Raw genomic sequence first — 21433 nt, forward strand, 5'->3', positions numbered from 1 at the left:
GTTTAGTTCAGGGAAACTAAACTTAAAATGTAAGGCAGTTCTATACTAGCTAAAGAAGAAAAAGAAGAAGAATGAAGAAAAAAAACTATTGCATATAAAACAGAATATAAGAAATAGCCACACTACAATGAAGTTACTGAAATTAATATTTCATTTATCTTCTATGGAAAGCTCATCATTAAATAAAGTTATTTCACTTTAAAATTATACAAGGAGCTATACAATACACATTAACTATTTAGCATATAGAGTCTACCATAAAGTAAGCACTAGATAAGAGTTTTCTATTATTAATAAAAGTAGTTTTAATGACAATACTGACATCTCACTAAAGACCCTATCTAGAGAGGGAGGAGCAAGATGGTGGAGGAGTAGGAGATCGAAATTTTGTAGGGTCCCAGGAATTCAGCTAGATAGTTATCAAACCATTTTGAACACCAATAAACTCAACAGGAGATAGAAGAAAAGAATAGCAGCAATTCTACGAACAGAAAAGCTACCATTTTCTGGAAGGTAGGACATGCGGAGAAGTGAATCCAAGGCAATATACGGAAGATCGGGAAGACAGACCCCAGAAGGGAGGGGCCAGCTCCCGCAAAAGAGAGAGCAGCAGAGCACAAAATCAGAACTTTTAGAAGTCAACTCCACTGAGGGACATTGCTCCAGAGGCTAAGTGGGGGTGTGGGGGGAGCCTTCACTACAATAGTGTGGTATCAGGTCCCTCGGAGTCACAAAAAGACCAGGGGTGCCTGTGTGTGGCAGAGCCCCGGGGTACTGGAGCAGGGAAGCCAGCTACAGAGATGGAGCCAAGGACTGGTCTCTCAGCTGGGGGTTACCTTAAAAAATTATCCCCAGCAGAGTCGAGCCACTGCTCTTCAAGCAGGGAACCCACAAGGTGGCAGAATCAGGGAGATCATCCCCCCACCTACCACCACCAGGAGGAACGGTGCATGAGCACACTACAGGAATCTGCTGGGTTTGGAGACTCCGAATGGGGCCATGTGCCAGAGATAGAAATGCACTATAACAGGCTGGGTGAGCATGAAGCACAGCCAGAGACTGGGGAGACAGGAGTGACTGACTGCTTTTCTCTGAGGGCGCACTGGGCAGCTGGGCCCCAAGCACTCAGCTCCTCTGGGTCGGATATTAGGAGGCCACCACTTTCATTCTCTTCTGCCATGCTGAATGGAAAGCGTTCAGGGAAAAAAAACTACAGAGAGCAAACCCAAGCAGATTACTTAGCCAGGCCCCTCCCAAAGGCAGTGGAATTCTGCCTCGGCAAAGACATTTGAGAATCACAATAGGCCCCTTCCCCAGAAGATCGGCAAGAACATCCAGCCAAGACCAAGTTCACCAATCGTGAGAACTGAGAACTCCAGAGTGAGGGGAATGCATCATAAAGAGTTCATGGCTGTTTTCCCCATGATTCTTCAGTCTTTCAAAGTTAAAATTCATTAGATTTCATTGTTATTCTATTTTTTTAACTTCTCCTCTTTCTTATTTTAATCTATTTTATCCTACCAATACCTTTTTAAAAATCATTTTTAATTTTCACTGCTATAGTCATATTCTATCCCTTCATTGCATTTAACCTTATTTGTTGTATACATGTAAGTTTTTCTTTATTTAAAATTCTGGGATACAGTTTCTTCTAACAGATTAAAATATACCCTAAATCTAGCATATGGCTTTGTTCTAGTCTCCAGCCTGATCGCATTCTTTCCTTTTTCAACCAACTTCTTATCAATTCCTTTTTTAAAATATTTTTTAATTTTCATCTTCAGTCATATTTCATCCCTACAACATGTTTACCCTTATTTTTGTATATATATATAAGTTTTTCTTCCTTAAAATTGTGGGAGGCATTTTTTTCTAAGAGACCAAAATACACCCAAAATCAAGTGTGTGGCTCTGTTCTATTCACCAGCCTAATTATATCTGTGTGTGTGTATGTGTATATATATGTATATGTATATGTATATAGATATGTATTTTTTTTTCTCCCCTCCTTTTTCTCCCCTCAGTTTCAGGTCCCTTCTGATTTGGTTAGCATATATTTTTCTGGGGTCATTGCTACCCTTTTAGCCCAGGGCCAGATGGCTTCCCAGGGGAATTCTACCAAACATTTAAAGAAAAATTAATACCTATTCTCCTGAAACTGTTCCAGAAAAAGAGAAATGGAAAGAAAATTTCCAAACTCATTTTATGAGGGCATCATTACTTTGATCCCAAAATCAGACAAAGACCCCATCAAAAGGAGAATTACAAACCAATTTACCTGATGAACATGGATGCAAAAATTCTCACCAAAATCCTGGCCAATAGGATCCAACAGTACATTAAAAGGATTATTCACTACAACCAAGTGGGAATTATTCCTTGGCTACAATCTTGGTTCAACATCCACAAATCAATCAATGTGATATAATACATTAATAAAAGAAAGAATAAGAACCATATGATACTTTCAATAGATGCTGAAAATGCATGTGACAAAGTACAGCATCCTTTCCTGATCAAAACTCTTCACAATGTAGGGATAGAGTGTACATCCCTCAATATCATAAAAGTAATCTATGAAACACCCACAGCAAATATCATTCTCAAAGGGAAGAAGTGAGAGCTTTTCCCCTAAGGTCAGGAACATGGCAGAGTTGTCCACTATCACCACTGCTATTCAACATAGTACTAGAAGACCTAGCCTCAGCAATAGGACAAGAAAAAGAAATTAAAGGCATCCAAAGCGGCAAAGAAGAAGTCAAACTCTCACTCTCTGCAGATGATATGATACTTTATGTAGAAAACATAAAAGACTTCACTCCAAAACTGCTAGAACTCATACAGGAATTCAATAAAGTGTCAGGATATGAAATCAATGCATGGAAATCAGTTGCAGTTCTATACACCAACAATAAAACAGAAGAAAGAGAAATTAAGGAGTCGATCTCATTTACATTGCATCCAAAACCATAGATACCTAGGAATAAACCTAACCAAAGAGCGAAGACTCTGTACTCAGAAAATTATAAAGTACTCATAAAAGAAATTGAGGAAGACACAAAGAAATGGAAAAATATTGGGGCGCCTGGGTGGCTCAATGGGTTAAAGCCTCTGCCTTCAACTCCAGTCATGATCCCAGAGTCCTGGGATCGAGCCCCACATCGGGCTCTATGCTCAGCAGGGAGCCTGCTTCCTCCTCTATCTCTCTCTGCCTGCCTCTCTGCCTACTGTGATCTCTGTCAAATAAATAAAATCTTTAAAAAAAAAAAAAAAAAGCCTCTGCCTTTGGCTCAGGTCAGGATCTCAGGGTCCTGGGATCAAACCCCGCATCAGGCTCTCTGCTCGGCAAGGAGCCTGCTTCCTCCTCTCTCTCTGCCTGCCTCTCTGCCTACTTGTGATCTCTGTCTAATAAATAAAATCTTAAAAAAAAAAAAAAAAAGAAATGGAAAAATGTTCCATGCTCATGGATTGGAAGAACAATTACTGTGAAAATATCTATGCTACCTAAAGCAATCTACACATTTAATGCAATCCCTACCAAAATACCATCAACTTTTTTCAAAGAGATGGAACAAATAATCCTAAAATTTATACGGAACCAGAAAAGACTCCAAATAGCCAGAGGAATGTTGAAAAAGAAAACCAAAGTTGGTAGCATCACAATTCCAGACTTCAAGCTCTATTACAAAGCTATAATCATCAAGACAGTATGGTACTGGCACAAAAACAGACACATAGATCAAGGGAACAGAAGAGAGAGCCCAGAAATGGACCCTCAACTCTATGGTCAACTAATCTTTGACAAGACAGGAAAGAATGTCCAATGGAAAAAAAAGAGTCTCTTCAACAAATGGTGTTGGGAAAATTGGACAGCCACATGCAAAAGAATGAAAATGGACCATTTCCTTACACCACACACAAAAAGAGATTCAAAATGGATGAAAGACCTCAATGTGAGACAGGAATCCATCAAAATCCTTGAGGGAACAGATAGCAACCTCTTCAACTTCAGCCACAGCAACTTCTTCCTAGAAACATGCCAAAAGCAAGGGAAGCAAGGGCAAAAATGAACTACTGGGGCTTCATCAAGATCAAAAGCATCTGCACCACAAAGGAAACAGTCAATAAAACCAAAAGACAACTGAAAGAATGGGAAAAGATATTTTCAAATGATGTATCAGATAAAGGACAGTATCCAAAACCTATAAAGAACTTACAAACTCAACATCCAAGGAACAAATAATCCAATCAAGAAATGGGCAGAGGACATGAACAGACATTTCTGCAAAGAAGACATCCAGATGGCCAACAGACACATGAGAAAGTGCTCAACATCAGTTGGCACAGGGAAATATAAATCAAAACCACAATGAGATACCATCTCACACAAGTCAGAATGGCTAAAATAAACCAGTCGGGAAACGACAGGTGTTGGCAAGGATGCGGAGAAAGGAGAACCCTCCTTACAATGCAAGCTGGTACAGCCACTCTGGAAAACAGTATGGAGGTTCCTCAAAAAGTTGAAAACAGAGCCACCCTACAACCCAGCAATTGCACTACTGGGCATTTTCCCTAAGGATACAAATGTAATGATTGGAAGGGGCACGTGCACCCAAATGTTTATAGCAGCAATGTCCACAATTGCCAAACTATGGAAAGAACCTAGATGTCCATCAACAGATGAATGGATAAAGAAGATGTGGTATATATATACAATGAATACTATGCAGCCATCAAAAAACCCCCAAATTTTGCCATTTGCAATGAAGTGGATGGAACTAGAGGGTATTACGCTAAGTGAAATAAATCAATCAGAGAAAGAAAATTATCGTATGATCTCTCGGGTATTAGGAATTTGAGAGGCAGGGTGGGGGTTGGGGGTAGGAGGGAAAAATGAAACAAGATGGCACTGGAGAGGGAGACAAACCCTAAGAGACTCAATCTCAGGAAACAAACTGAGGGTTGCTGGAGGCGGGACAGGAGGGACAGGGTGGCTGGGTGATGGACACTGGGGAGGTATGTGCTATGGTGAGTGCTGTGAATTGTGTAAGACTGACAATTCATAGACCTGTACCCCTGAAAAAATAATACATTATACGTTAATAAATTAAAAATATACCAAAAAAAAAGAAGAAGAAAGAAAAAAGCCTTGTCGAGAACAGTCTGCAAAAGTTTAATCAACTGGATGTTTTGTACATACCAAAGAGCATTCCTGCAAAAGGACTACAGAGCTCTCTGTTAGATTTGGATGGTTCATTGTCTCGAGCACTAAAACAAAAAAGAAAAAGAATTAGAGGCCAGATGATTTTCAAGTAACAAAAATTTAAAGTAAACTGTAGGTATGAGTTATGGGGCTTTCAAAGTACTATGGACACCATAATAGTCACATATTTTTAAAGTCAGGGTAAAATCACAGCATTTTCTCTCTTTATATAGTAGGACCTTGATATTCACACTCTATAAATATATAACGTTTTTCTTCAGCTTGCATCAATGGCTCTATAGATTCCCAATAAAACTCTTTTTCATAAGAACAGTTAACCCAGTTAGGAAAATGAATATAAATACACATAAATCCTAATAAAAAGAAGAGAAAAGAGATACTTATTCATACACTTGAAAAAGATCATCTCTTAAAAACTCCTTCCTTATAGAAATAAGGAGAAAAAAAAAAAGACAACCCCTCAAAGGAAACCTAATCAGACCCAAACAGCAAATTATCTTACTCATTATCTTACTTATAGCACTTCTATAGAATACTTTTTTTCAAAGAAAATAGATACCTTTCCTGACATATGACATCACTATCTTCATTATACACTACAGATCTGGAATCGTTTATACTTAGGTACAATATAAGAAAGCCACCAAAATGATAAAAACTATCAACAAAAAGAGAACATGAATATAAAATACATGTAATTCGTTTTTTCATCATGACAGAATTATTATGAGCATGAATTTTACAAAGTAAGCATAAAAGTTACCTACTCAATAGGCTGAAAATAAAAAAAAATTTTTTCAAAGGAAAACTCACATTGCAGTTTATTTCCACTTAAGTTATATCACTCCTGTAACTCCCAATATATTTTATTGATTTTTAATCCATTAAACTACATGCTTATTTCTCCTTTCATTATTTCAAACAAATTTATATATACTTTATAATTATAGGGACTTATTTGGAACACCTTGGCACACTTAAAATCAAACATTGCTGTTCAAAAGAATGCTGTAAAGTACTATAAATTCTCATTTAACACCATTCACTTAAATTCTTTTATTTTTCCCTTTAATTACTTTCTTATTAAATAAGGAAAGCTGTTATCATACTATACCATTCTACTTATTCAGTAAGCCAGTTTTTTTGGTTTTGTTTTTTGTTTTTTTTAATTTATTTGACAAAGATCACAAGTAGGCAGAGAAGCAAGCAGAGAGAGAGAGGGGGAAGCAGGCTCCACACTGAGCAGAGAGTCCTGGGCTCGATCCCAGGACCCTGAGACCATGACCTGAGCCGAAGGCAGAGGCTTTAACCCACTGAGCCACCCAGGCGTCCCCAGTAAGCCAGTTTTAGTGGTTGCCGTTTCACAGTGTAAAGACTGAAGGGCACAATTTATATGACATACTATACCTTTTATTTCCAGCAGATGAAATAAGTATGTTTGACTGTTCTGTGACATCACCACCATGCTCCATGGGAGGTACATCCCCTCGTCTGTTCCCGTACATCCTTAAAAACACATTAGCTTATAGAGCTTGCTCCACGTACAGTGGACCTTTTTACATCTCTTTGGTGTTTTTACATTTGATATTGGAAATGTTAAAGGGAACAAAGAGTTATAATGAAGTTTTACTGCAAACACATTTGAAAATTAATTCAAAGGAGATTTAATTCAAGTATGACTTGCTGGTTAATAAGAGAAACAGAGTTTGGATTCAATAGTCTTTAAAACAAAAGGTTATTAGAAATTATTCCAATATAACTTCTAGAAAATTTTAATTTCAAAACTCTACATATACTCATTTTATCATTCATTTAATTCAAAGAATTAATTAGTACCCATTACATGTCAAGTACTATTTTTTCTAAGCACTGGGTCCTTGCCCTCATGAGCATTACAGACAATTTCACAATGAGATCTCTTTTTTAAACAAAATTCATAGATTCTGGAAATTATTTCACTGCATACACAAAGCTTTTTATCTTAAAAATGTAGCAGCTGTCTTACTATTAAATTAAATGTGGCAAGGCACAACATTTGCTAACACTGTAAATCACATGGAAGAATAAATATTAGCAATAGGTGAAGGGAAAACATTATAAACAAATAGTCTGATACATTGGTAAAAAATGATCACTTTACTCACAAGGTCATAAGCAACAAAAAAGAAAGAAAGGAATTTTTTTAATCCTTTTCAGAAAATAATCCTTAAAATTTTTTCAATTAATCTTTCTTTTTCCACTTGGCAAACACTGATTTCTTTAGCTTAATTCCTCATACCAGAGAAACCAACATGACTTTTCACACAACATTTATCAGCATCCATGAAAATCAGCATTTCACAAGTCATATTTCTTCACGTGGCTGTTAACAAACTATACTTTCTCTCAAAAGGACTATTAGAGAGAAATACGGCTGTTAAAGTATTATCAATATTGTAGGTGAATTTCATTTTCACATTAAGAAAAATGGCAATTTTTAGAAGAAAAACTTTTCATTCTCCACAGAGCTAGCACAGAATTCTTTCTTCACTTGTGTCCATCACACAAGCCACTGTCAATATTATCTGTGGAGAAAAAACTATCCAGAATTGTGACCTTCAACATATCTGACCTGGAATGACACATAAATAGCTTAAATTTTTTTTTTTTACGATTTTATTGATTTATTTGACAGACAGAGATCACAAGTAGGCAGAGAGGCAGGCAGAGAGAGAGGGCAAAGCAGGCCCCCTGCTGAGCAGAGAGCCAGATGCGGGCCTCGATCCCAGGACCCTAGGATCATGACCTAAGCCAAAGGCAGAGGCTTTACCTCACTGAGCCACCCAGGCACCCCAAATAGCTTCAATTTTTTATCCATATCTAAAACAACAGAACCCTCCACAAGCCTTTCCAAAAAGGAATGCCAACTTATTTCAACTTATCAAAACAGAGCTGGTTTTAGATCTAAAACCTATGTGCTCAAATCTCTGTTTTAAACTGACATATCACTTTAGCATCTCTCATTCCCTATTTCTACCACTTAAAGAAATAATAAATATAAACTCAAATTCAAATTTGTAATTAATAATGCCAAGCAACCAGATTTAGTTATACTTGTCTATACTCAATATGCATGAGCAGAAAAGAGTTAATAGTGCAGGCCTAAAATTGCCTATCCTTAGAAATACCTATTTGGAAGGCAGGCCCTTGGCTGGCACCTGGAAACATAGATTTTGGGGGGAGTCCTACCATTCTCAAGACTAATAAAGAGTGGCTCACGGTACCTAAACTGTTTATACAAACAATATAGTTTTTGCTGAACATCTGCTTTCCTTCAAGAAGTTCAGAATTTTCATATATCCTTGGTGCCTATGTGACCAGCCCCCAATAAAAACACTGGGCACTGACTCTCTAATGATCTTTCCTAGTAGACAACATTACACCCATGTTGTCATATTTCAATGCTGGAGGAATTAAGCACATCCTGTGTGACTCCACTAGGACAGAACTCTTGGAAACTTGTGCCTGCTTGCCTTCAGATTTTGTCCAAGCCCCTTTTCCCTTTGCTGATTTTACTTTATATCCTTTTGCTGTAATAAATCATACCCATGAATATAACTGTATAAGGAAGTCTTGTGAGTACTCCTGATGAATCACTGCACCTGGGGGTGGACTCCCATGACTCAACAGACAAAAGTAAATGTGTTGATGTGGTATAGTGGTGCCTCCCAACAAATTAGAGAAATTTAAAGTTACAAATTTTTAAAAACCTATCCCTTTTTTTTTTTTTATTTTTTATTTTTTTAGATTTTTATTTATTTGACAGACAGAGATCACAGGTAGGTAGAGAGAGGAAGGGAAGCAGACTCCCTGCTGAGCAGAGAGCCCGATGCAGGGCTCGATCCCAAGACCCTGGGATCATGACCTGAGCCGAAGGCAGAGGCTTTAACCCACTGAGCCACCCAGGCGCCCTAAAACCTATCTCTTTTTTAAAGGCTAAAATTAAAGGCTACTTACTATACACTAAAATTAAAGGCTACTTACTATACACTAAAATACACTAAAATCCAAGAGTTTGTGACTTTCTGCATTTTCAGTTACGTTTCCTAAAAGCAACATTTAGACTTGCAATTCTAGCTTATCTTTATGCAGTTGTACCAAAGTATGATATATCCAAAGCATCTGTATACCAAAGTATGATATATCCAAAGCATCCAAAGCATTGTATCCAAATCAAAAAATGTTTTGTAGGTTCTTCAGTATATATAGCTATCTTAATAAGCTAAGCACCATAAACACAAAACGTCATTTTCAAAGTCCATTCTAAATTAAAGAAATTTAAAGAAATTATTTTTGGGTCAAGTTAAGGTCTCATTGTTAAATTCTATAGTAAAATTACAAGACTTCCTAATGAAGTGCCCATAGGGAATATAGCTTTAAAAAAAGAAAAAAAATCACTACCATAACAATAAAAATCCCGTCTTGTCACCGATAAAAACAAAATCTTATGATAAAATCAAGACTAGAGAAACGTTTAAGAGGCCAAAGAAAAGTAGAGACATACATTTCACTAAAAAGGATAAAATAAAATCTTAAGGCATCCTATTTAATTTTATGGAATGACTCATGATATGACTATGCTTACTTTGTTAAATCAATGAAAAATTACTATTTACAGAGATTTTATAAATATTTTTTAAATTTACTACTATATTAAAAACAAAACCAAAAAAAAAAAAAAAAAACAGAAGGGAAACCAATAAGCTGTAAAGCCAAACTATAGAATGGCAAGTAAGCTACCTTATTTCCTATTAAAATACCCTCATAATTATAATGGAATTTCCTTAATTTACTGAACTTTTTTTTCATATTTCTAATAAATCTAACATCTAATCACTATTAACTACCCCTGTCAGTTCCTTTAACAGCTGTTATGGTGGTCTTATAATTTATCTTAGAAACCTCTATTGAGGGGTGCATGGGGAGCTCAGTCAGTTAAGCACCCAACTCTTGATTTCAGCTCAGGTCATGATCTCTAGGTCATGTCGCAACAGGCTCTGTGCTGGGTGTAAAGCCTGCTTAAGATTCTCTCTCTCCCTCTGCCCTTCTCCCGACCCCACATATACTTGTTTGCTCTCTGAAAGAAAGAAAGAAAGAAAGAAAGAAAGAGAAAAGAAAAAAATGAAAAGAAGCCTTTACTGAGACAATGAAGTTCTCCAGAAAGACAGGAATTGGTGAGAGCCAATAGTGTTTTCATCATTTCTATCTCTTCTCTTCAATCCTCTCAACATTAAGGAAAACCAACGAATGGTAATAGTAATAAACTCAACTAAATGTCTAAGAACAATCTGATTCTAATGAAAGTTCAGGAGTTCAATTTGGGTCGTTTGTCCCTGAGAAGTCCTTTCTGTTTAGTTATACGTTTAAAGCCAGTACCAGATTAATTAAAACTATCCCTGAGACCCAGAACCAATATATCTAAATATTCTATGGCTTTAAATCCATAGATTGGTTTACCACACCTCAATCCACTGATTTTGTCAGAGACAAGCTCAAATAAGAATTTGCTTTCTTTGACAAACCAAATCAGATTTAACTGAAATAATAAAATAATTGTAAATGGTTTCCACCATCCTACTATCAAAAGAAAAAGTTAACAGGTATGTTAAATGGAAGAAGCTTTTTTTCTCTCTCTCAACTTCCTGGAAGACATGGGTCAATAACTTTAATTAGGTTCAAACCTCAATGCCCAAAGAAACCAGGTATAGGCTAGAGGCCAAGTTTACTCTAAAAATTAACACATGTGTCTACCTTCCAAAAAATAATTACTCTTACAGAAGCAAAGCAAATTCTCTAAAAGTATAGGTTTTTTCCAGCTAATTTAAATATAAATGAACAACCCCTAAGTGATAATGAATAACTTATTTTTTCCTTAACAAACCACAGAATCAAACTACTTTAGAAATAAATTTGCAATGTTTTATGCTATTAAGAATAACACATTGTAAAAATAAAATATTTACCATCTATTGGTCCTAGACTCATACAGCTCACAGCTAAGAAGAAACAAATTTCTCCTTACTTAAAAAAAATCATCTAATTCATAAAATGGCTACATCATCTTGTTTTCATACCAAGAACTTCTCTAATGTGAATGAATTCTGCTATTATAGGTACTCTCCTAGATGTTAAAAGAAAAATACTGAGCTGTTAACTGTGGGTTACCATTTTCCTCACTGTTTTCAGTTATTTCACAATTTTATTTGCTTTAATTCAGTAACAGTGTTTTTCTAATATCAAGGCCATCTTTAAAATGGAGAAAAAAAGTTAGTATTAGAGGCCCTTCCAGAAACAAATGAAAATTAATATGTATTAGAAAAAAAAGTATTAAATAACTCAAGTTTTAATGAACCATTTCTCCTCATTTACATTTTACATAATAAGCATGCACATTTCTTAGAATGTCCCACAGTAAGTAAGCACGTACTCATCTATGTGACTAACATACAGATTCTAATTTCAGATGGAATGTTATTTCAGAATTTTATTAAATAACTACTAAGATTACAAACTAACAAATATCAAGAGTTAAATAGAATGAAAGTGCTAACTGCATTAATCACATAAGAACTTTAAAAAAACATTTTTTAAAGCTAAAAGTTTCTTTTACTCATTAACATTGGCTATAAAGTAAACACAATAAAGTGATATATTAACTTATACAGGTCAAGTTAAAAAATAATAAAGACTAGGATGACCACATTTAAGTAGAGCCTACAAACTTCAAAGTACTACGAAATACACCATTACCTTCAATTTCTAAAAGTTCCTCAAATATAAATTTTAGTCAAATTGTAAATATTTATAAATAAATAACACATAAATAAACACACACGCATAGACAAAGAATGCAAGTGTCAAGCAAAATGCTAACTACCTTGTTAATTATTTAAAAACACTGGCCAATGATTAATGATAAGTTCAGAAGTGTAACATCATTCCTGGGCTTTAGCTTTCCCATATCTAAAGTGGATAAAATAGTTCATTAACAAATACATTATCATACTTGAAATTGTTTATGGGGTAATTAGAAAAAAAATGAGACCAAAAATTGTTTTAAAATTCAAACTGGAATTTATCACATGCTGACTTTTAGAAGAAAAAAAGGGAAAAAGAGAAACTTACAGAAATGAAGGAAAATTAATTTTGTACTTCTCATAATCAGTTATAATTATTTTTTGTCAAGAACTTCAGGTTAAGATTACATTATATCATGAATAAATGCTTAGACAAAAAATAAGGAAGAACATTACATAATGATAAAGGGATTAACCCATTGAGAGGAGATTAACAATTGTAAATATCTATGCAGCCAACACAGGATCACCTAAGTTCATAATGCAAATATTAACAAACATAAAGAGAGAAACTGACAGTTATATAATAATAGTAGAGGAATTTAACACCCCACTTACATCAGTGGATATCATCCAGACAGAAAATCACTAAGAAAACAGTGGCTTTGAATGACACATTACACCAGATGTATTTAACAGATATATAAAGAACAGTCCATCCAAACACAGCAGAATACACATTCTTTTCAAGTGCACATGAAACATTCCACAGGATAGATCACATGCTAGGCCACGAAATAAGTCAGAATGAATTTAAGAAGCCTGAAATCCTATCAAGCATCTTTTCCAGCCACAACGGTATGAAACTAGAAACCAATTATAAGGGGAAAAAAAAAAAAGAGAAAGCAAGTAAACAAACACAAAAAAATGTGAAGGGTAAACAATATTCTACCGAGCAATGGGTCAATGAAGAAATGAGAGAAAATCTAAAACACATGGAGAAATATGAAATGGAGAACACAACAGTCCAAAATCTTTGGGACACAGTGAAAGTCCTAAGAGCATTTCACAGGCCTACCTCTAGAAACAAGAAAAAACCTCCAACAATCTAATCTTATACCTAAAGGAACTAGAAAAATAACAAATGAAACCCAAAGCCTGTAGAAAGAAAAATATAACAAAGATCAGAATAGAAATAAATTAAATGGAGAAAAAAAAATAGAAAGGATCAATAAACAAAACAAAATTAATAAACCTTTAGCCAGACTCATCAAGAAAAAAAGAGAAAGGACTTACATAAATTCAGAAATGAAAGAGAAGTAACAACTGACACCAAAAACATACAGAGGATTCTAAGAGACTACTATGAAAAATTATAGGCCAACGAATTGGGAAAACCTAGAAGAAATGAAAAAATTCCCAGAATCATATAATCTTTCAAAACTGAATCAGAAAGACACAGAAAATCTTAACAGACTGATTACTAATAACGAAATTGAACTGCAATAAAAAAACAATCTATAACAAAGGAGACAAGAATCTACAATGGGGAAAAAAACATTTCTTCCATAAATGGTGCTGGGAAAATTGAAAAAAACAAAAACAAAAACAAAAAAAACTGAACCACTTTCTTACACCATACACATTTTTGAGTTTATTTTTAAACTCAAAATGGACTGAAGACCTAAACACGAGACCTGAAACCATAAAACTTCTAAGAGGAAAACACAGCAGTCTCTTGGACATCAGCGTTAGCAACAAATTTATGGCTATGTCTCCTAAGGTAAGGGAAACAAAAGCAAAAAAAAAACAAAAAACAAAAAACAAAAACAAAAACAAAAAAAACCTATCAGGACCAAACTGAAATAAAATCCTTTTGTACAAAAAGGAAACCTGTATCAACAAAATAAAAAGCAATCTATTGGAGATATCTGCAAATGATTCATCCTACAAGGGGTTAATTTCCAAAACATATGAAGAACTCATACAATTCAAACCCAAAAGCAGATAATCTGATTAGGAAACAAGTAGAGGACCTGAGTAGTCAGTTTTTTGAAAGAGACATACAAATGGCCAACGGACATATGAAAAGATGCTCAATATCACTAACCATCAAGGAAATGCAAATGAAAACCACTATGAGATAGATATCACATCGCACCACTGAGAATGGCTAGTATCAAAAAGACAAGTAGTAGTAAGTGCTAGTTAGGATGTGGAGAAAAGGGATTACTGTACAATGTAGTGGGAATGTAAACTGGTGCAGCCACTATGGAAAACAGTATGGAGATAGCTCAAAATAATAAAAATAGATACACTATTTGATCCAGTAATTCCACTACTGTGTATTTAATCAAAGTAAATGAAAACCCTAATTTGAAAAGATAGCTGCACCTCTATGTTTAATGCAACATAACTTACAATAGCCAAGCAACCCAAGTGTCCATCCATAAATGAATGGATAAAAGAAGATGTGGTATAGCTATAAAATGGAGTATTAGCCATAAAAAAGAATAAGATCTTGCCATTTTCAACAACATGGATGGACCTAGGGGGTACTATGCCAAGTGAAAATAAGTCAGTCAGGGATATGTGAAATCTAAAAAATAAAACAAATGAGCAAACAAACAACAAAAAACAGAAACAGACTCATTAAGTACAGACAACACTCTTGTTGCCAGAGGGTAGGGGCATGGGTGGAAAGGGCTAAATAGGTGACAGGGATTAAGAGATATAAACCTGTAGTAAAAAGTAAGTCAGTCACAGAGATGAAAAATACAACATAGGGAATGCAGAGAGTATTATTATAATAATGTTGTATGGTTAGAGATGGTAACTATATATATTGTGGTGAACACCTCATAATGTATAAAACTGACAAATCCCTATGTGTGCACCTAAAACTAATATAACACTGCATATCAACTATACTTAAAAAATATTTTTTTAAAGAATAAATGGTTAGCGCAAGAGGCCAAATGCAGTTACACATTTCTGTAGAGTCAAAAATTTTACTAATAAGTAAAGTCATTTTTCCGATCTACTACTCTGCCTCCTAAATAAAAACTACTTAATTACAGAAGTGAATTTGGGGTTTTTTTTGCTGGAATTAAGGAATCTACAAATCTGCAATACAGAAATTCAATTTTAACCTCATACCTTAGAGACATATGTGAAAAACCCTACATCGAGAGATATAAGTTTATGCATTACCAAAATGGAAGTATTACATAATAATGATTTAAATTTGAAGAAATATTTCTAAACATTATAAAACATGTAACAGGAATTATTCTCACTCATTCTCATGTTTAATCTATTCTTAAAATACTACTTGGAGAAGATTATATAAAAAGAGGTCCTTTTGACTATGGAATATATTAAAAAAAAAGATAGTTCTCAGATAATTAGGCTGAAATTCATTTGTTCCAGTATAAAGTTATTGCAGAATATAATTATAAAAATAATAGATTAAACATATTTTAAAAGCAATCATAATAAGTTTCTTGAAATTCCAAACTTAAAAGATAGCATTACATTACATTTTAAAGATAAACAGACACCATAAAGAAAAAAATGTTTTCATGTACAAAGAAGGCAAAACCAAGAGTCCAAGAACTACCTGCAGTTCCCCAATTGAGAGCTCTTTTAGTTTAGGCAGCCTGTGACTACCTTCGGGCATAAACATTTTCAAATATAAAACACTGTAGGATTTAGACTGTTTTGTGAAGTACAATTAGATTCAAATCAGATAGAAATGACAAGTAGCATTACAAAATTATAGTCTATCACTCACATCACTTATTATTAAAAAGACTGGGTGACCAGGCTGTAATAGCTACAGAATGAAGAGCAGAAGACAACAAAGTGTAAAGATTTTGTATTATTATTAATAACTAGAATGCTCAATGCACAACATTATGTCTCAGAAATGTTCTTAAATATTTAAATGGTAACCTATTTGGACTAAGAAAACAGGTCCCATAAACTCTTTAAAATTTAGATTTCACCCTTTCAAGTTAACATGTTACTGACAAATATGGAACCCTGCCATATTTCTATCTCCAAAAGTTTATGAAAATAGAGCAAATTTTAAGTATTAAGATAAGTGACTTAATAAAACAAAATACCACTTGTAGCAGTTAAGAAATTATAAGTAGTGTCCCCAAAAAAATCACCCCAAAGAACTGAAAGGCATCTGAAAATCTGATAGTAAAAATCTGATACCATTTCACTTAAGTAAGTGTTTAATAAGTGACTTAAAAAGAGTGAAGTATATTGATAGAAGTACTGAGAGCACAGGAACATTAAAGGAACAAACTATATTTCATCTCTTTTAAACTGTCCTTTTAATCTACATTTTAACATCTGTAACTGGGATTGCCATCAACCTGGTTTTAAAGTTTTTCATGTTATTGCAAAGAATTCTTGTTTCTCCTGTCATTCACATAGGGGCAATAGGAATCTGAAACAACCCTGAATTCTTGCCTCAAGGTTTTTTAAACAATACTGGCAACATGAATTCAGACTGCAAACCTGAATCAATACTGACTTACAGTTCATAACCTCAGAGAGGGATTTTGTTTTGTTTTTTTAATCCCTCCATTCAGTGCCAAGGTTGAAAATTGAGGCTTCCTTTCTGTCCCCTTCTGTGAAAAAATTTATTTCCCATTTAATTTTACATGAAGGTTGTAGCCTTTCAGTGTCCCAGCTTTATTACAGGGTCCCTTTTCCCCCCATCTTGGGGGGTTCTATTTGTTCTTTCAGTGGCACATAGAAAATAATCCTATAACTTCAAACTGATAGCATCTTAGAATTAACCAAGTATGTAGATAAATGAAACTGCTTCTCCATAACATAATCATAGAAAGTAACATTAATACTAAGCAAAGAAAGAAAATAAAAATGAAGTAAATACCTGTCATTTGTATACACTCTCAAAAGTCTTCTATCAAAATCACTTTCATATCTAAACCTCTCGTCCATTTCTTCACTTACTTCAGGATCTTGATCAGGTCTGTAATACTCTCTATCAAAAACACGATCCTCATTAAACCTGTGAAATCTTCTATCTGGAATGTCAGCTTTGTTGGCAAACCTTTGAGGTTTTTTATTGGAAATGTCCACTTCTTCATTAGTTTTTTTAGTGAGTCTTCTATTCCTTAATTCAATTTCATCATCTAGTTGTCGGTATCTGTCCTCCTCTAGTCTTCTTTGGTTTAGAAGCTCTTCATATGCCTCCGAAGGAGTTAATAAGACATTTCTTCTAGGACCCTCTGAATTTTCACAAGATGTTTGTATTTGTGAGGGTAAATCAGGCTTAACCTGACTAATAGGTTTTTTATTTCTTTGATTCTTGTGCTGGTCAATTAAAAAAGGAAACAAAAAACAGATCTTAATGCAATGCTATTTCTTTTCTTTTCTTTTTTTTTAAGATTTTATTTATTTATTTGTCAGAGAGAGAGAGAGAGAGAGAGAGAGAGAGAATGCACGAGCAGGCAGAGTGGCAGACAGAGGCAGAGAGAAGCAGGCTCCCTGACGAGCAAGGAGCCCGATGTGGGACTCAATCCCAGGGTCCTGGGATCATGACCTGAGCCGAAGGCAGCGGCTTAACCAACTGAGCCACCCAGGCATCCCTGCAATGCTATTTCTTATGTTACACCCTCACAGGATGCTTAGTCTATTTCTCATCTGAACTCCAAGGCCTAATCACCCAAAAGAAATAACTTATCTTTAGAAAAAAAAAACTTCAAGGAAATGTTATCCTTTAAAACCTAATAAATAAAATATAACAAGCAACAGTGATACGGGTAAGTGGCTACAAAAAGAGAGGATAAACTAAATGCAAATTCCTATCCCAAAAGATACGAATTTTTTTGGCAGGTTATACTGCTTCAAAATATTTCAAATTAAATTCTTAATACAAACAATATAGAAATGGTCAATTTTTGGCCCTACTAATATCAACCATTCTTAAATTTGGAAAAAAATATATAACTAGAAATTGTCAGCATTTAAAAATCACTTAAAAGTAAAAATTAGGGGGCACCTGGGTGGCTCAGTGGGTTAAAGCCTCTGCCTTTGGCTCAGGTCATGATCCCAGGGTCCTGGGATCGAGCCCCACATCCGGCTCTCTGCTCGGCAGGGAGCCTGCTTCCCCCTCTCTCTCTGCCTGCCTCTCTGCCTACTTGTGATCTCTGTCAAAAGAAAAAATATAATTTTTAAAAAAAAAAAAAAAAAAAAACAGTAAAAATTAGGGGCACCTGGGTGGCTCAGTACCTTAATGTCCAACTCTCGATTTTGGTTCAGGTCAAGATCTCAGGGTCATTAGACAGAGCTCCGTGCCAGGTTCCATCCATGCTGAGCATGGAGTCTGCCTAAGATTCTCACTCTCCCTCTCCCCTTCCCTGGCCCCCTCCCCTGCCTGCTGGCACACTCTTAAAAAAAGAAAATTTTTTAAATAAAAAGTAAAAACTAAATATCACTTAAAGCCAATCTCAAAAATTAAATCACGCCCATGAAGTAAAAAGTAGGGTAAGTTCTTCAATATGCAATAAAACCATTAATAAAAATAAATATTAAAATGCCCTGTGTTTAGTTCAATTTGGCTTAATCTTTAAAATATTTACATAAAAAACAAGTGAAATTTTCAACATATAAAAATATTTTCAGGGCGCCTGGGTGGCTCAGTGGGTTAAAGCCTCAGCCTTCAGCTCGAGTCATGATCTCAGGGTCCTGGGATCGAGCCCCACATCGGGCTCTCTGCTCAGCAGGGAGCCTGCTTCCTCCTCTCTCCCTCTCTGCCTGCCTCTCTGCCTACTTGTGATCTCTGTCAAATAAATAAATAAAATCTTTAAAAATATATATATTTTCAAGTAAGTACAAAATGTTCAACCTCTGTATTAAAGATTTACTTTAAAAGCAAAACCTACCTCAGTACTAATCTTTTCTACCTGTCTGAACTTGTCAGTAGATTCTTCTTTACCCCTGAGAAATTGATTGTATTCTTTATTGCGTTCAAGTTTCAACCTTTCCTTAAAATAAAAACCAAAAGGTAATGTTAAAACTCCTCAAAGTACCTTTTAAAAAGTACCTTTATGTTCAAACTCATACAAAATAAGAGATCTTACCCAGAATCAAGCTTTATTAATAATTTCACGTATAGAAGTAGTTACAAGGCACAAGAAAGTCAGGAAGAGGTCTGAAACAATCAATGCAATTCCCCAATTCCCCAATGCTTTCTTGCCACATTAAAATAAGCATTACTACACGCTTAGGTCCAGGTTAATAGAGAAGACCTTTAACAGAAGGGAGCTGCTTCAACTAAAAGCATTCATAAATAAATCTTTCCCACTAGTAACTACATGACTGTGTTTGCCAGGAGACCTGTCATTATCATGTTACCAAGATTTGACCAGGTTACCTTCTTTCTTTTTCAGAGACATCTCCTGCCTCTATTCCCCCACCCCACTCTCAAAAGACCTAGTGTTATTCATTTCTTTCCTAAGTATCAGGAAGTTTGATTATATAAAAACATAAAAAGGTAAAATTATCACAGACACTATAATATAAATATTCTGTTGAAACACATATTAGGAAATGTTTTTAAGCCTTCATATCTCCTTTGTCATTGAAACAGCACAATCTAAAAAAAAGAAATTAAAGATTACCTAGATCATCTTTTGAAACATTACCTGTCTGTCTTATGTACTATGTTATGATCACTGATCTGGCTTGGAAATTCAGTCCCTACAAGGGGTATGCAGTGTTTTATCTCTTTCACCTCTAAAGAGTAAGTACATGTATTTGTAGAGTGAAAAAAAAAACACATTCAAATAGCTCCAGACCACACCCTACATCAAAGCTCAGTATACTCTCATTCACTCATCTCACTGGTAACTGTGACACACAGCATGAACTTTATAGCTCAGAAACCAATGCTGAAAAACATAAATTCTAAATATTCAATTAATTCACATATGAAAGATATATCACATCATCATAAATGTTATTATGTTCAAAAGTTCTTTTAAAAATAGCACAACTAGAGACTCCACAGATTTCTTTAAAAAGACATATATTCAAGAATGGGAAATGATATAATCTTCTGCTTGCATTTCAGTCAGGAGTACGTTAACTATTTTGATACCTCACAAAATTATTACCCACAGTAAGTACTCCTATCCACCTACCTTGGCAGATAGCCTCTCACCAATAGGAAGAGAAACTCCCAGAGTAGATGGATCTGTTTCACTCGTGGACAGAAAATTTTTCTGTATATATACACATTAAAAAAATATATTACCTAATTGCCTTTATGTTTCATAAATGTGTCTTTACATTCTATTTTCTAAACTATACATTATGCAGAGCAAAAGAATGAAATGGAGATGAAGACAGAAAGCACAAAAGTAATTGGAACACAGAACTTTCTTCCAATCAAAAAGTCCCTGAAGAGGAGAATCAGGTCTTAATTTTCATTTACAACATATATATTCCAGATGATTAAAAAGCATGGGAAAAAGGAAACTCTTTCCCAGTTTATATTTCTTTTCTAAGCACATATTCTTCATTATCAGTGCTCTACTAGTCTTCGGCAAATTTGAGGCAAATTTAAACTTCCTCACCAAGATCTGCATACATGCTGCAATAATGTTTTTTACTAATTTTCCTGTGATAATTTATGAGGGGATAGCCACTCAAATGCCTAAAGATATAAACTATGAACACTGTTTCTGTATATGTATGTCCACCCTTGTTCATTAAAGATTTAGATAATGCAGTGTAGTAGACAGAGCATCAGACTAGGAGTCAAAAGACCTGGGCTCCAGGACTAACCCCAACACTTCTCAGTTCTAGAACAATGAGCAAAGTTGCTTAACTTCCCTGACTCAGTCTTCTTACATAAAATGAAAATGGTATCTGCTCTGCCTACCTACCAAAGCTGGTATAAGGTTCAAAGAGGATTAAAAATGTAAAATATTTTTGAATACTATAAAGCAAACACAAGGATGAGTAAAAAATATATATGATCCCCAACTTCTGGTACTGCTTGGTAGTCATATAATCTGGAAATTATTTAACATCTCTGACTCAACTTCTTTGTTTGTAAGGAAGGGATAATGCCATCTAAATCATTAGGTTATGAGGATTAAATGAATTGATATTTGTTAAGCTGTATAGTCCCATGCCTTTTATTTATTCATTAAATAATGAATTATTGACTACCTTAAACTTTCCAGTTACTTTTTTTGGTGGTAAGGAGACAAAAATAAGACTATATCCTCTGTATGTAAGAAATTTACAGTTCAGCTGAGGAAACAAACATGTAAACAAATAACTACAATATAATGTACCAACTGCTACAATATAA

The 21433-nt window shown here is 34.8% G+C and overlaps 1 protein-coding gene across 2 annotated transcripts in view; it reads right to left on the reverse strand.

Annotated features, from left to right (window-relative positions):
• LOC111155467 (centrosome and spindle pole associated protein 1) overlaps positions 1–21433 on the reverse strand; it is a 135622-nt gene that overhangs the window by 84806 nt on the left and 29383 nt on the right. For both annotated transcript variants that reach the window (XM_022515632.1, XM_022515631.1), the window contains exons 5-9: positions 20253–20333; positions 18993–19094; positions 16979–17421; positions 6632–6730; positions 5201–5268 (exon numbers count right to left, since the gene is read on the reverse strand). In XM_022515632.1, the coding sequence (XP_022371340.1) occupies positions 5201–5268; positions 6632–6730; positions 16979–17421; positions 18993–19094; positions 20253–20333 (793 nt within the window). The remainder of the gene's footprint in view (positions 1–5200; positions 5269–6631; positions 6731–16978; positions 17422–18992; positions 19095–20252; positions 20334–21433) is intronic.

The sequence above is a fragment of the Enhydra lutris genome, unplaced genomic scaffold (genome assembly GCF_002288905.1).
Source record: "Enhydra lutris kenyoni isolate GAN:26980312 unplaced genomic scaffold, ASM228890v2 scaffoldscaffold41, whole genome shotgun sequence".
In the NCBI taxonomy this organism is placed as follows: domain Eukaryota; kingdom Metazoa; phylum Chordata; class Mammalia; order Carnivora; family Mustelidae; genus Enhydra; species Enhydra lutris.